The following is a 14,882-nucleotide window of genomic DNA, read 5'->3' on the forward strand; positions in this document are numbered from 1 at the left end:
TTGACCGTAATCCTTTCATTGCGCATGCGCCGGTCCGATTCTACCAACCCTTGGAGAGAAATGTTCTGGAGGGCGGAAGTGGTGGAAGCAGAGGAAAGGGCGGTACTAGGCTGCTTGGTCACGCGCACGCGTTAGCGGGGGCACCCCCCTCCAAGGAAGGAGGCGGAAGAGGGTGCCCGGGGGAAGGGGCTGAGCGAAGGTTAAGGCTGGATATCCAATCAGCTGGTGAGTGGTTTATCGGGTTGACCAATGAATTCACGCCTCGCGCATACTGTCTCGCGAAGAGGGCGTTTCACTAGCACGTTTGGGCGCATTGGGCGGTGTCCTCGTATAAAAGACTCCGCCCGAGCGGGCAGCCGCCATTCTGGGGTTCGTTTAGAGGTAAGTGTTGCCATTTTGTCGGTTGGTGGGTAACATTTTGCTCGGAGAGTTGGCCTGGGGAACGGGTCAAACGCGGGCTCAGTTGAGAGCCATGACTCGTATTAAGCGGCTGTGTTCGGGGTGGGACATGGAAGTGTTTGGGGACAACAAAAATGGTACTTTTGGGTGTTGTAATAGCAGCCCGTACTGATTATCTTTCTCCCTTGTGTTCCTTTTATCCCAGGTTTGAATTTTCTCGGAGAAAGACAGGCCGGCCACCAGGAGAAAAGAAACAAGCCGCAGCAACATCTAAGCCCTTGAAAGGATCCAGACAGAGGGGGGAAAGGGAAAAGAGCAGCCACCAGCCCAACCACTTGTGTCTTCTGCCCCTTCCCACCTATCTTGCCCACCCCACCAGCCCACGCTGCCTGGGACTTGAAATCTGTGGCCGAAGGACCGTCACCACATAACTTCAAAAATAATCAACCACCCACCCTTCCCAAACTCACCCAAGTCCACTCATCCAGCGTTTACTTTTTTTAATCCACTCAGAACTTTTTTTCTACGACCCCCCTCCCTAAATGGAGTTGGGTGGGGGGGATATGAATACTGAGTTGGCCTTTATTTTTTCTAAAGAGATTTTTTGATCCAATGAGGCCCCCCAAATAATTGAGTTTTGGGTCCTGGTTGGTTGTTTTATTTTTTTCTCCAAAATTTTAATCCCCTCCCCCCCTGAGCCCGAGGTGCTGACGTCGCAAAAAAATTGGATAGTAAGTGTCGAATTTTCAAAAACCAGCCTTGCAACAAGAAATCAACGTTTCCCGTTGTGAAACCAAAAATAATGAGAGGAAGAAATGAGACCATAGAACAAATAGAGATCTGGAGAAGGACCGATCCGGTCACTTAATCTCCATTAAAAAGAGCCTTTGGGTCTAAAACAGTGTTCTCTCTCCCTTACCACCTACCTCTTCCCTGCTCTGCTGCAGGCAAGGAGAGGGTGGAGGGAGGGCCTGCGAGTTAGCATTTTGATGGTAAACCCTTGGTAATCCAGCCAATTTCCAGACTGCCAAAGCTATAAGTGTTTGCTTTTTATAAGGAGGAATGGTTACCTTCCTCTCGTTAGCAGTCTTCAAAAGGGTTAATGAGCTCACATACAAAAGATGGTGGATCTTGTGGCCCAGAAGTCCCACTTCTTTGTGTGTGAGACAAGCAGGGCGCTTTTCAATTTGCCAGATTAATAAGCAATCTGTACATAAAGATTGCAGGGTAAGGAGATGGGCGGAGAGAAGTGATAGTTGGGTATATTTTTAAATGATTGTTAACTCCTCTCAATTTTAATGTAATATGCTTGGGGTATATTTGTGTGGTTAATTCAGGTGGCAATCTAGGAATAAAGATTGCAAGACACGTAATTCAGGGCAAAATATAATCTTAGTGCCAATACATACAAGATTGATAGCTGGGGAGGTAAAGAATGTTTTGTAATTGTTGCAGATTGCATAGGTTATTTAAAAGCAGAAAAAGTAACATTTTAACTTGATACTTTCTGGTCGGGGGAATACAGTTAGAGGGTGGAAAGGTTGGGGAAATGTGGAATTCAGGCGTATTAATTTTACAAGCCATTTAGTGCAATTGAATGCTATCTAAAAGATTTGTGTCGTTAAAAGGAATTTTTTTTTCTTCCCTGCTTCAATATGGCGACTTTCTTTGTCCTTTTGTCTTCCAAGCGGCGTTGCAGGTTGTGTCTTGACCCATTTTTCTCCTGTCCTCCCACCTCAACCCTATTTGTTGAGAGGGGTCCAAGTCCACCCCCCCCTTTCCCTTTATAGGGAAGATGCGGTGGGGGGGGCGGTGGGTGGTCGTTAGTAGCAAGTTGAACCTCAATTGCAAATTCCGTTCCTCCCCGCAGAAAATTGTTCTTTTAAATATTTTAATTGCTTGTATTCTCACAAAACTCTTATTGATTCAAAATAGGTCAGACTATTCAGGATGGGGCTGCCTTTTTCTTTTCTTTTTTACTAAAAAGGTGTTTTTAAATGTAAAGAGCTACCGGCGGAGCCTGGATAGCTTTAAGTTTGAGTCCTCTTCTCCATTACAAAATGGCGTCCCAGCTTCTTTGTTTTTCCTTCCCCGTTTGCCATCCAGAGCTTAGGGCCGCCCTAGAAACTTGGTCAAGGGGGAGGAGCCGCCCTGAAAGGTGATGTAATCAGCTTTCTTCCTTTCTCCACCCTCGAAGCCCCGCCCCCGAGCAGATGCCTTCTGGATTCCTCATGCACGCTGCTGCTAGACGGGAAAAGCCATTTTCCTTATGTTCTTTAACCTTTTGTAACCATTATCTTGAAAAAAAAAAAAAAAGCTTGTAGCAATTAGATCTTGAAGCTGTCTCCTTGGGCAGCTCTAGTTTTTGTATATAAGGATCCCGAGCCTGTTGCTTTTACTTTCACCCTTTCTCACTCATCACTACTGCTTGGAAGTTTTCCCTGCTTTAGTTGCCTGGGGTGGAAAACCAGTCAAACAGCTGTATTTTAGGACTGGAAGCTTTAGCGGGGGCGTGTGTGTGTGTGAGTGTGTGTTGGGGGATCCTGGGGAAAGACACAAAGATGGTGAAAGTAACAGGAGTAAACAGCTGGGGCCTGATGACCCTGAAATGTGCCGTTTGTGCTCAGGAATCAGTCCGTCCTTGGGCCTCCTGCGTTTGGTCGATTTGTATAATGGAAATCTGGGGGAGAGTGGGTACTTGAGGACTTACTTCTAAATGGCCCTTATTCCCGCCTCTGGGTTTGGGGGTGAGCTCTTTGTGTTCAGTGCTGTGTCACAGTTCTCCAGTTGCTTAGCTCCTGTACACTGGTACTAAGATGAGAAGTGAATCTTTAGGAAAGGAGGCAGCAGGTGTAAGCTCAAGGCAGGGGGATTCCAGCTACGGTTTCTGGTAAGCAAAACCTTTCTGGTATTAAATTTCACAATCTTCATTTCTTTTTTTCCAAAGAGCCACCCTTTTTTGAATTTCTTTTTCCTTCCCTCTAAAATTCCTTAAAAACAGTGGGAAAATAATGTCCTCATTTTTCAACTTGGGCAGTGCTGTAGCATTTGGTGCATGTTTGAAAACCATGCCCGAGTTGAGGGTGGTGTTAAGGGTCTTGTCCCTTTCTTACCTTTTTCTTCCTCTCAAGTTTTTCCAAGTCAAATCTTAATCAGACTCTACATACAGTTTTCATTTTTTGAAGTCCTGCCCTGAAGCCGTGAAGGGTCTAGGCAGAATTGGAAAGCAATTCTGTACAACTGCTTTGTGCTGACTTGGTGAGACTATAGGGCTACTGTTTTGGGTATGGATTCTCAATGATTCAACTTCTGGATTGGTGGGAGGGACTCTTCCACATGTCCTATTGACCACAAGTTTTTTATCTTTTAAGCAGTTTACCATGTGCCTCTGCAGCATACCTACCTTGGGAGCTGAACATTCTACCCACTGGGGTTCCTGATCTCTAGTGAGCAGGGGATTATAATAAAGAAGATCTGCCTTAACGTGGGAGATGGGAAAAAGGTCTTCTAGGGGACCCACATCCATCCCGAGAACGTCGGACAACCTGATCATTAGAGTTTGTGGCCAGAGCTGTATCCTGGGACCCTGTCCTTTGGGTTGGGGAGTGAATTTACACTTTTATTGAAAAGCAAATAAGCTTTGGAGGAGGGCAGGGGCTACCAGGTTTCCAGAATGATTTTGAAGGGGAGGAACTTGAGAGGTGCAACCTTGTGAATCACCTGAGACATAATTCAGTTCACTGTGGAGACAGACTAGGAAATGCATCAGTTGCCTTAGAAGTGGGGAATGTAAGCTACAAAGGCCTTCATTTCCAGAAGTGCTGAGGCCTCTTAAGTTAAACTTGGACTCCTTCCTCCTTTGAGTAGTGAATTTAAACTTGCATAGAAGTTTTGTCCTGAACCAATTCAGTTCTGATTGATGGGTGATGGGTATGGAATAACTGGCTAAGGTAGATAAGTTTTCACCTTATTTGATAACTCTTCAGTAAAATGTATTTTGGAGGCAGGAGTTGGTGTCACTTCTGGACTTAATTTTCTCTCTGGTAAGAAAGGTGGAACAGTGCCCATTGCCTTGTGTCTGCATGTCTCTGCCAGCAACATTCTCCGAAAGGAGAGCCCAGGTTTAGGACAAAGATGATGCCAGAGGTTGCTTGCCCACCAGCCTCCTATATGTTCTGCCTTCAAGGAAATCAAAACATGTCGTGCCCTGGATTATTTTTGTTGCCAGAAAACTTCCTTAGGCTTTCCTTCCAGGATCCTGATATGTTATGACACATGGTCAGTGCCCCTCCTTTCCTGGTCAGCTCCTTTGCCTTTTTCTGCTGTAGGCCTGTGCCAGAGTTCTAGGCTCTTTCCTTTCCACTTGAGTGCCTTGGACCTTCTTTCTAAATGTATTGATTTCAAAATAAGGCAGTTAGGTTTTAAGCCACTTGGGGTCCTTCTAAGCGAGTGAAAGCTATTCTCCCTGAAGAAAAACCATCATAAGAAAATCCACCTAGATTTTAAAGCCACATGATTGTTTGTGAGATAAGTTTAATTATATTTCCAGAATATAAATAATAGGAAGACTAGTACAAAATGAATGTTTAACATTTCTTCTGCTTTGTTTTCTAGCTTTTCTTGGCTATTTTATTCTTGCTTGTAACGATTGGGAATTAAAAAGTTGTCCCTGGGTCCCATTCCTAGTAGAAGGCACTGGACAGAGTTTCTCCGTGTGCTCACTGGTTTCCCTCGAAAGAAAGTTCTCTGATCTCCCACCCACTTAAGCAATGGAACATTTGAGCTCAGGTGACAGGTTTTTTTATGTCTGTGTGTGAAGGAAGTAGGGCAAATGGGTCTGTTGGCCTAACTGGTGGTGCAAAAGGGACTTTTCCAAGGTGCTGTGTATTCAGCTCTGGCTTTGAATCTGAGGGTCTAGCTATATTTAGGGGGTATTGGTTTGAAATGAAGTTACATAGAAAGCTTTTTGTCAAATGGCATATCATTGGTTATTTAATGATATATATTACTTGGGAGTCACTCTTGCTTTTCCAGGCTCTAGCACATGGGAAATCTGTTTTATGTATTCCTTTGTTGTGTCTATATATTACTTTATAGTGGCTTACTACCTGGGGAAAATTCCTGTATCCCCGTGTCTGTCTCTGTGTGTAAGAGTCACCACTTCAGTGGGTTTGGCCTCTGGACTTCTAATTTATGTGGCATTGGACTTGAATGTTTTTTCCTCTGACCTTAGGTTCTACCTGCCCTTGTGGAGATTGCAGGGCATCAGCAGCAGCACAGTTACCCCAGATGTGCTCACCTTTCTTCGCTCCTTGTGTTCAGCCCACAGGTTCTGGTCTCGGGAACCAAGTCTCTCCTCCACCGCCACCCCCAACCCCTGCCTCTGCCTCTTCTTGGCCTAGGTTGTTAGGACCTGGAAATTTAGCAGTTCATTGACTTTTTTGTTGGGAAGAGTAAAAGGTTGAGATTGTTATGCTTGTTTTTCTCTTTTAGCTTGAGACTAAATATCACTAATTGACGTGATCTTAAAAGAAGCCTGCTTTCTGCAGAAAGCATAGTCATCTTTGTAGAGCGCCACTGTTTCCTGTCTTTGTCTTTGCACTGGGTGCAGGAGGCTGTTTTCACCTTGCCACCTTCCTGCCCAGTGTCTTGTTTCCCAGATGTCGATATTACTAAGGTGCCTGTTCTGCCTCTCAGGAGCCAGTGTTTAGGGGCATTGTGGATAAAAATCCTAATCAGAACCATATATTGATTCTAAATTACCTCTCTTGAACTTGGGTTCTGGCCTAGAAATGGCTTTACCCTTCTCTGTCCCAAAACAGCTGTGTTTAGCTTTTAATTAACTCCTTTTCTAACCTGGTCTAAAGTAGCTACTTAAAATTTAATGGCATTTTTCCATCTTTTGGTTTTATTTGTTCCTTTCTTTTTCCCTTCATGGTATCTAATTTCAGGCCCTACTCAGGGATAGTGGGTGGTGGTTTGATTTAGGTGGGGAGTTAGGAATCAGAGCCTCCTCTTTGCTTTTGAAACCACAAAGTAATCTTGCCCTTAACTTTGAAACAATAAAAACTTGTGCAGTGTTTGTTTAATGAGGGATCTTTTTTTCAAGGCTTAAAAAGACCTGCTTGATTTTTGTTACCTCCAGTTGTCTGATTTCTGGGAGCCACCTCTAACCCCCCTGGGGGAGAGGATCTGTTTCAAGTTTTATTTCCTTCTCTTTGACCTACAACTTAGAACGATTATCTACTGATGGAAACATACCTTATCCTGCCACCTCTGGCAGTTGACTCTTTGTGAGCTAAGACAAAAAATAATTGACTCACGAAAGACACTTAGCCCAACACCCATGATTGGCCCAGTTCTTCTCAAGCTAGTAGTTTGGGGTGTGTGTGTTTTAAGGTAGATTTTTTAACAACTAAGGAGAAACCATACATAATAAGCAAAAATGCCTTGGAGAGTTGAGTGTTTTGGGAATGTGAACCTTACCTGTTACACATTGTGAAGTTCAGCTGTCCTAGGAAGGATGTCACTTGGAGCAAGAGGACAGGTGCTGCCTCAGTCTTCCAGTCTAATTCTTATCCCTTCAGTCAGTGTTAACACAGTGCTTCACTTGCCAGGGCTGTTTTCTTGGTGGAAACAATGGTCTGTGTTGATTTTTCTTATCTGGGTAATGGTGAATATAGTTGAATGTAGATTGAATAACGAGTCACTGCTAATCTGACAAATGTAGAGATGGAATTTATTAGAGGCAGTTGGAGCTGTTATTGCCACGCATTTATTCTGTGTATTTGTTTTATCCTCTTAGAAAACCTTGATCATGGGTTCGGGTCCCATAGACCCCAAAGAGCTTCTCAAGGGCCTGGATAGTTTCCTTAACCGAGATGGGGAAGTCAAGAGTGTGGATGGGATTTCGAAAATCTTCAGGTGAGTGTGTACCCTTTGAATTTGTTGTGAGTAGAGGATATTGTGTGTTGTAATACGACTAAAGATCAGCCCTGGGTGTTCATTGGAAGGACTGATGCTGAAGCTGATACTTTGGCCACATCATGCGAAGAGTTGACTCACTGGAAAAGACTGATGCTGGGAGGGATTGGGGGCAGGAGGAGAAGGGGATGACAGAGGATGAGATGGCGGGAAGGCATCACCGACTCGATGGACATGAGTTTGAGTGAACTCCAGGAGTTGGTGGAGGCCTGGCGTGCTGTGATTCATGGGGTCACAAAGAGTCGGACGCAACTGAACTGAACTGAATATGATTATCCTTAAGGCAGATAGTGAAGTGTGTTCCTGAGGAGTGGGAGTCAGTGGACTAGGATTCAAATCCAATTATGTTAGAACTGGTGATAGTAAAGTAGGCCCCTGGCCCTAATGGCCTCTGGATATTTGGAGAGCCACAGTCCCAAGCGAAGGAAGGAAGCAGAGGAGCCGGGTGACAGGAGTCTTGGTTTGGTTATGTCTTCTTCAGGAATCCTCACATTTTCCAGAGAAAGCGACTTAGGACTGAGTCAGTCCTGAGAGATGGTAATTGAAGGCAAAGGCTTTCACCTGGAAGCAGCATCAGACATGTCCTATGTGTGAGGGAAGCAGGGACACCCACCTCCCCAGATTGGAGACCTCAGTGCGTCTCCTCCATTGTGTTCCACTCTTCTGGGTGTTTCCACATCTCCCCTAACCCACCCCATCCTTCTGGGGGCCTGTGTGATTCCCTCACCCGGGAGCAGAATCCCAAGTTCTCAGGAATGTCTGGGCACTTGCGGATTAGACACCCTTCATTTCTAACTGCACTTCCTCTTTTACAGCCTGATGAAGGAGGCACGAAAGATGGTGAGTCGGTGCACATACTTGAACATTCTCCTGCAGACCCGTTCACCGGAAGTACTGATCAAGTAAGTGGGGACCTGGGTGACTGGGATGGGGAGATGTAGTTAGAAGTGGGGTGCTGAGGCATGGAATTCTTTGGTCATTGATGGGGGACAAGAAGGGTGGGGTGTACTCCCGAAAGAAGGGCATCACAGATCCTCCTGCCTGTCTGCAGGTTTATTGACGTCGGTGGTTACAAGCTTCTTAACAATTGGCTGACGTATTCGAAGACGACCAACAACATTCCCCTCTTACAGCAAATTCTGCTGACCCTGCAGCACCTGCCCCTCACTGTTGACCATCTCAAGCAGGTACCTTCGGTCTTTAGAATCCTGATTCTTCCTTTTTGGTTTAGCCTAACAGATGAAAACCCCACATCCACTCTGATGTGGCTGCAGTCTTGGACCTGTGAGGTAGAATGGTTAAAAAAAAAGAGGAATTTAGAATCAAGATTTGGTTCAAATCTGTCTCTTTTAATAGGTGTGTGACATGAGGCACTGTGTACATCCAAGCCTCAGTTCTTTCATCTGTAAAATGGGAGTGATTGAATCTACCTAAGTGGGTTGATTTAGAGTAAGAATATGTCTCCCAGGGCTTTATAAGAGAAAGAGTGTGTGCGGTGTTAGTGGCTGTTGAGAGACTGTGAGTGAGTCTGGGGGTGGTGAGCTCTGAGGGGGCAGCTTTTCCTCCTGTCACTTACCGTCCTGTTGCTCCCTTTCTTTGCTAGAACAACACAGCCAAACTGGTGAAGCAGCTGAGCAAGTCGAGTGACGATGAAGGTGAGGGCCTGTCCTTTCCTAACAACGTATATGCTAGTTTTCCCAGTAAACACCCTGCTGTTAGGGCATGGCAGAATCGCGACTCCTGGGGTATGTCTTAGCTTTGATAGCAAGAGATTCTTTCCTTTTCTAAGACAAAGGGTTTTGGAGCTCCTGGCAAGGGTCATACAGTTCTGGCTTTTCTTTTTTGTATTTTTATTTTATTTATGTATTTATTTTGGTGGTGTTGGGTGTTCGTTACTGTGCAGGGGCTTCTCTAGTTACGTTGAGTAGGGGCTACTCTTCATTGTGGAGCACACGTCCTGGGCGCATGGGCTTCGGTAGCTGTGGCGCACGGACCTAGTTGCTCCACAGCCTGTAGAATCTTCTGGACCTGGGACTGAACCTGTGTTCCCTCCATTGGCAGGCAGATTCTTTATCCACTGTGCCACCAGGGAAGTCCCTGGCTTTTCTTTAGAGAAGAAAAGGATTTACATCCATCCAAGAGTTCACCCCAGATTTTATACCCAAGGTGTAATCCAGGAGCAAAGGATACTAGTTTCCTGCAAGTGAACAGTCTTGCAGCAGAGCTGCTCTCCTGATCAGAATATAGGCCTGCTCTTTGTCTGTGGGCAATGATGTGTTTGGTCCCTTTGGAAAGAGGCTATGGCTTTGGTGTGGTGGGAGCATCCAGGCCTCAGCAGGCCTAGCTGTAGTTCCATTTAGCTGCAGCAGCAAACCCTGGGAACATTTTCCAGGATAAGCGATCTTGATTTTGTTGTAACTTACATTGTGTTGCCTAAGTGAAAAATATTCCCTGGCTTTCCATCCTTTTATATAATGAGCACTTCACTATTTTTGTGACATCTCAGAGTAGTTTTGTAGGGTGGTATATAACACAGAAATCCCGTTAAATCATTGCCCATCTTCTGAGTATCTGCTAGGGTGTATTGGTTCTTCTTTCAGCTGGCTTAATTACGCTGCCTTCATTATTCTGTGCTGACTTTAGATACTGAAATTGTACATTCCTTATCAACTGTGTCACTGGACCATAGTATCAGTTGCTCCCAAAAGATGTTGCTGCTGCTACTACTGCTAAGTCGCTTCAGTCATGTCCAACTCTGTGCGACTCCAGAGACAGCAGCCCACCAAGCTTCCCCATCCCTGGGATTCTCCAGGCAAGAACACTGGAGTGGGTTGCCATTTCCTTCTCCAATGCATGAAAGTGAAAAGTGGAAGTGAAGTCTCTCAGTCGTGTCCAACTCTTAGCGACCCCATGGACTGCAGCCTACCAGGCTCCTCTGTCCATGGGATTTTCCAGGCAAGAGAACTGGAGTGGGGTGCCATTGCCATGTTAGGATATTATATTTCTTCATTGGGGATGCATTGGGGTTCACACTGCACTAAGTATAGAAGTTACCGGTTTTGTGACTGTTTTGAAAAGTTGTTTTGATGTTCTACCATAATCTCGTCATTGAATGAGCCCATAATTGGAACGTTGGCCCGGAAAGAGGTCCTGTAGACAGGAGATGTTATTTGCCAAGTACAGAAGGAAAGAAAAGGCAACAAATTTTTCTCCCATGTATTTAGAAATAAATTGTTTTTTATCTTTAAATTCTCTGACCATCTTTTTTCTCTAGATAAACTGTTTCATTCATTCTAAATTGGTCTGGTTTTCAATTTCTTTTTTCACTCTTGCAACATCTAATTGATTTTTTAAAAAGCTGTTGTCACTAGCAGCATTCTAGGAAAAAAAGATTGCCTAGAAAATGCTTTTTAAAGAGGATCTAAATGTGCCTCCTTGAAATTTTGCATTAAGTTTCCCTTTAGGATGAGGTAGACTAATACAGTTTCTTTTTAAATCTAATAGCCCTTCAGATACTTGAACTCTGCCCACCTTTCTCCTGATTTTATTGTAATAAGTGGGTAGGGGAAGAGCATAGGCACGGGTTTATTCTGCCATCTTCTAGTTTTATGACTTGAATCTCCATGCAGTATGTTACATTACTTAGGCATTTCCTCTTTCTCTTACCTGCAGAACTCCGGAAATTGGCCTCAGTCCTTGTCAGCGACTGGATGGCGGTCATCCGCTCCCAGAGCAGTACCCAGCCTGCTGGTAAGCTCTTTGGCCCTTGATCCCTTGGATTTCTTTCTTTCTTTCCCACTGGGTTGTGGCCTTCCATGCCCATAGCCTGCTTTTTATTTCTGACAGTCTTTCTCTTCATCTAAATAAAATCCTTTTCTTCTCTGTTTTTCCACAACAGAGAAAGATAAGAAGAAGCGGAAAGAAGAGGGAAAGAGTCGAACCACCCCTCCTGAGCGACCGGTGACTGAGGTGAAGGCTGAGACTCGGGCTGAGGAGGCCCCCGAAAAGAAGAGGGAGAAGCCCAAGTCTCTCCGCACCACAGCGCCCAGTCACGCCAAGTTCCGCTCCACCGGTAAGACTGCCTTCTGGCCTCTGGAGGGTCTGTGGGTAGGTACACAACCGGGCCTACAGACTTCTGCCGTAACTGTAGAAGACGGAACATTAGTGGGTGAGGCGTCACGGGGGTTTATACGGCTAGATGAAGGTTAAGGGGGGAAAGTCCATCTCCAACATCATGTCTTTTCCCTCAGGACTAGAGCTGGAGACCCCGTCTCTGGTGCCCGTGAAGAAGAATGCCAGTGCAGTGGTGGTTTCTGACAAGTACAACCTTAAACCCATCCCCCTCAAGCGTCAGAGGTACGGAGCACATTCTGGGTTCTGAATGGTCGGGGTCTGTGGCCCTGAGGGAGAAGGAAGGGGCAAGTCTGGTGCTGACGGTTCCCTTTCTCACAGTTCTGCAGCTGCCCCAGGAGATGCTGCCCCGCCAGCAGAGAAGAAATACAAACCACTCAACACAACACCCAACGCCACCAAAGAGATCAAAGTGAAGATCATTCCACCACAACGTGAGTCTAAAGTGGGAGGACGTACTTTGAATTGGGAGCCAACTCTTCATGGGAATGAAACGCTTTTCTCCATTTTCATTTGATTTATTGGTGTCTTTTGACGTGGGTACCTCAGAAATTCCCTCCATGGGAATCGTTCAGAGGATGGCTTAGGAGTGATTTGAGAGATGGACTAGGGAGGCTTGCTGCTCAGTGACTGGTTGGGGTGCTCCCAGCTGTCACGTTCGTGGGGGCTGGCTTTGTCACTTACCTGAGCTGTGATTCATATCCAGAGCCATGGCTTACCTGCCTTTAGAAGAAAGAATGACAAGAATTTCTTGGGCAAATCCTCCTACATACGCTTCCTGGTCACCTTGAGCTTATTGTGTCCAACATTCAGGCAGCAGAATTTCTATTGACCAATTTTCTGCCCAGACTTTGTAAGAATAGGCTCATGAAGAGGTCTGATGATGCTATGTTTTTTTTCTTTTGCAGCTATGGAGGGCCTGGGCTTTCTGGATGCACTCAATTCAGCTCCTGTCCCAGGCATCAAAATTAAGAAGAAGAAGAAGGTGCTGTCACCCACAGCTGCCAAGGTACGGGCACTGGGCAGTAGGTGCCAGTGACCAGGTAGAAAAGGTACAGGGAAAAGAAGGGCCCAGCAGCTTGGAGCGCTTGGGGGATGCAAGAGACGTTGTCTCAGACGTAGACTGGTGGCAGCAGCAGAGCGTTGTCAGAGGTGGTCTTCCTTGACAGGAAGTGTCGGGATCCTTCCTAGAACCTGAACTGATTGCCCTGCCTTGACCTTGCCTTTCCTGTGTGCCCAGTGACTTCTTTTTCTTCCACAATAGCCAAGCCCATTTGAAGGAAAAACAAGCACAGAACCAAGCGTGGCCAAACCTTCTTCCCCAGAGCCAGCACCTCCTGAGACTATGGACACAGAACGTCCCGGGACCCCAGTTCCCCCTGTTGAAGTCCCAGAGCTCATGGATACTGGTGAGTTCAGAACCTGGATCAGGTTTGGGGGTTCTTTGAAAGGAAGGGACTGGTCTGAAATCACTTCTGCTTTCAGCCTCTTTGGAGCCAGGAGCTTTGGATGTGAAGCCAGTGGAGAGTCCCAGTGATCCTAGCCAGCTGACCCGGAAAGGCAGGAAGAGGAAAACTGTGACGTGGCCGGAGGAGGGCAAGCTGAGAGAGTATTTCTATTTTGAACTGGATGAAACTGAGCGAGGTGAGCGATCCAGTTTCCTCTGTAGGAGGTGGGGTTGAAGGACTTGGTTGGTAAACGGACTTGGTTGGGCTTACTTTCCCCTCTTGCTTTTCTTCTCCTGGGTGATAGTAAACGTGAATAAGATCAAGGACTTTGGCGAAGCAGCTAAGCGAGAGATACTGTCAGACCGACACGCATTTGAGACTGCCCGGCGTCTGAGCCATGACAACATGGAGGAGAAGGTGCCCTGGGTGTGCCCCCGGCCCCTGGTGCTGCCCTCGCCCCTCGTCACCCCTGGAAGCAACAGCCAGGAGCGGTACATCCAGGCTGAGCGGGAGAAGGGGATCCTTCAGGAGCTCTTCCTGAACAAGGAAAGGTGAGCAGGAGTGGGGTTGCTCCCTGAGGTATTGAGCCCTTGAGGTAATCAGAAGGGGGTGGGGTTAGGAAGAAAGTGGAGGGCCTGAGTAAATAATTTGACTGTCATTCTTGTACTTTTTTCTATCGCCTGCGGCATTCCTGACAGCCCTCATGAGCCGGATCCTGAGCCCTATGAGCCTATCCCTCCAAAGCTCATCCCCCTAGATGAGGTGAGTATTGCATGCTGATGGAGGTTGTGATTGTTAATGCCTCTTTCACGTGAGACAGTCTCTTCATTCTTTGTTGGTCCCGATTGTCCACTTGTTCTTCCAGGAATGTTCCATGGATGAGACCCCATATGTTGAGACCCTGGAACCTGGGGGAGCCGGTGGGTCACCTGATGGAGCAGGTGGTTCCAAGTTGCCTCCCGTTCTGGCTAATCTTATGGGGAGCATGGGCGCCGGGAAGAGCCCGCAGGGTCCTGGAGGAGGGGGCATCAACGTGCAGGAGATCCTCACCTCCATCATGGTACGAGCCTCTCTCCTGCCCCTCTCCTGCCTCCCTTGCTCTTCACTCCCCTTCTGCTCGCCTCCCCATCTGCTTGCGCCTCAGGGTATTACCCTTCTTCTCTGTTGACCTTGTCCTCAATGTCCTTGCCTTACAGGGTAGCCCCAACAGTCACCCCTCAGAAGAACTGCTGAAGCAAGCAGACTATTCAGACAAGATCAAGCAGATGCTGGGTAATGCTCAGGGCCAGCCCCCGGGCCTGGGCGAGGGGACCGGCAGTGGACTTGGGGGAGCTCGGGTGTTGAGGGGAAGACTGGATAGAGAGTGGCACTCTGCCAGGTTGGTGGGAAGGGCTGGCTGGACGTGCCTAAGCGGGAGGACATCATGCCGCTCTTCTCGAATTCTCTTGCTGACTGCTTCACTCCTTATTCAACAGTGCCACATGGACTCTTAGGCCCTGGTCCGATAGCCAATGGTTTCCCACCTGGAGGTCCTGGGGGCCCCAAGGGCATGCAGCACTTCCCCCCTGGACCTGGGGGGCCTATGCCAGGTAGGTGGAGAGCAAGCGGTTAGAAGGGGCTTGTCTGCTGGATTGGGCCTGGTAACAGCGCAGGGTTGACTAGACCTGGGGGTGGTTTAGGTTGGGAGATGGTGGTCCCTAGGTATAATTCAGGTAGCTGACCTTGTCTCTCCCTTTTTTTCCCCCTCCTAACAGGTCCCCATGGAGGCCCTGGGGGCCCTGGTGGGCCGGTGGGTCCACGTCTCCTGGGTCCTCCACCCCCGCCCCGGGGGGGTGACCCCTTCTGGGATGGCCCGGGTGACCCTATGCGGGGTGGCCCGATGCGGGGCGGGCCAGGACCTGGCCCTGGGCCATACCATAG

At 47.2% G+C, this 14,882-nt stretch overlaps 1 protein-coding gene across 1 annotated transcript in view; it reads left to right on the top strand.

Moving 5' to 3' along the window:
- The first annotated feature begins 351 nt into the window (after nt 1-351).
- PPP1R10 (protein phosphatase 1, regulatory subunit 10) overlaps nt 352-14,882 on the top strand; it is a 15,571-nt gene continuing 1,040 nt past the window's right edge. The window contains exons 1-18 of the mRNA XM_010848199.1: nt 352-1,130; nt 7,205-7,323; nt 8,199-8,285; nt 8,435-8,570; nt 8,987-9,038; nt 11,056-11,133; nt 11,282-11,455; nt 11,634-11,739; nt 11,836-11,948; nt 12,423-12,523; nt 12,779-12,923; nt 13,000-13,158; nt 13,267-13,513; nt 13,661-13,724; nt 13,828-14,022; nt 14,159-14,234; nt 14,438-14,551; nt 14,717-14,876. Coding sequence (XP_010846501.1) covers nt 7,217-7,323; nt 8,199-8,285; nt 8,435-8,570; nt 8,987-9,038; nt 11,056-11,133; nt 11,282-11,455; nt 11,634-11,739; nt 11,836-11,948; nt 12,423-12,523; nt 12,779-12,923; nt 13,000-13,158; nt 13,267-13,513; nt 13,661-13,724; nt 13,828-14,022; nt 14,159-14,234; nt 14,438-14,551; nt 14,717-14,876 — 2,114 coding nt within the window. The 5' untranslated portion in view covers nt 352-1,130; nt 7,205-7,216. The remainder of the gene's footprint in view (nt 1,131-7,204; nt 7,324-8,198; nt 8,286-8,434; nt 8,571-8,986; nt 9,039-11,055; nt 11,134-11,281; nt 11,456-11,633; nt 11,740-11,835; nt 11,949-12,422; nt 12,524-12,778; nt 12,924-12,999; nt 13,159-13,266; nt 13,514-13,660; nt 13,725-13,827; nt 14,023-14,158; nt 14,235-14,437; nt 14,552-14,716; nt 14,877-14,882) is intronic.

Source organism: Bison bison, unplaced genomic scaffold (assembly GCF_000754665.1).
Source record: "Bison bison bison isolate TAMUID 2011002044 unplaced genomic scaffold, Bison_UMD1.0 scf7180017864260, whole genome shotgun sequence".
NCBI lineage: Eukaryota > Metazoa > Chordata > Mammalia > Artiodactyla > Bovidae > Bison > Bison bison.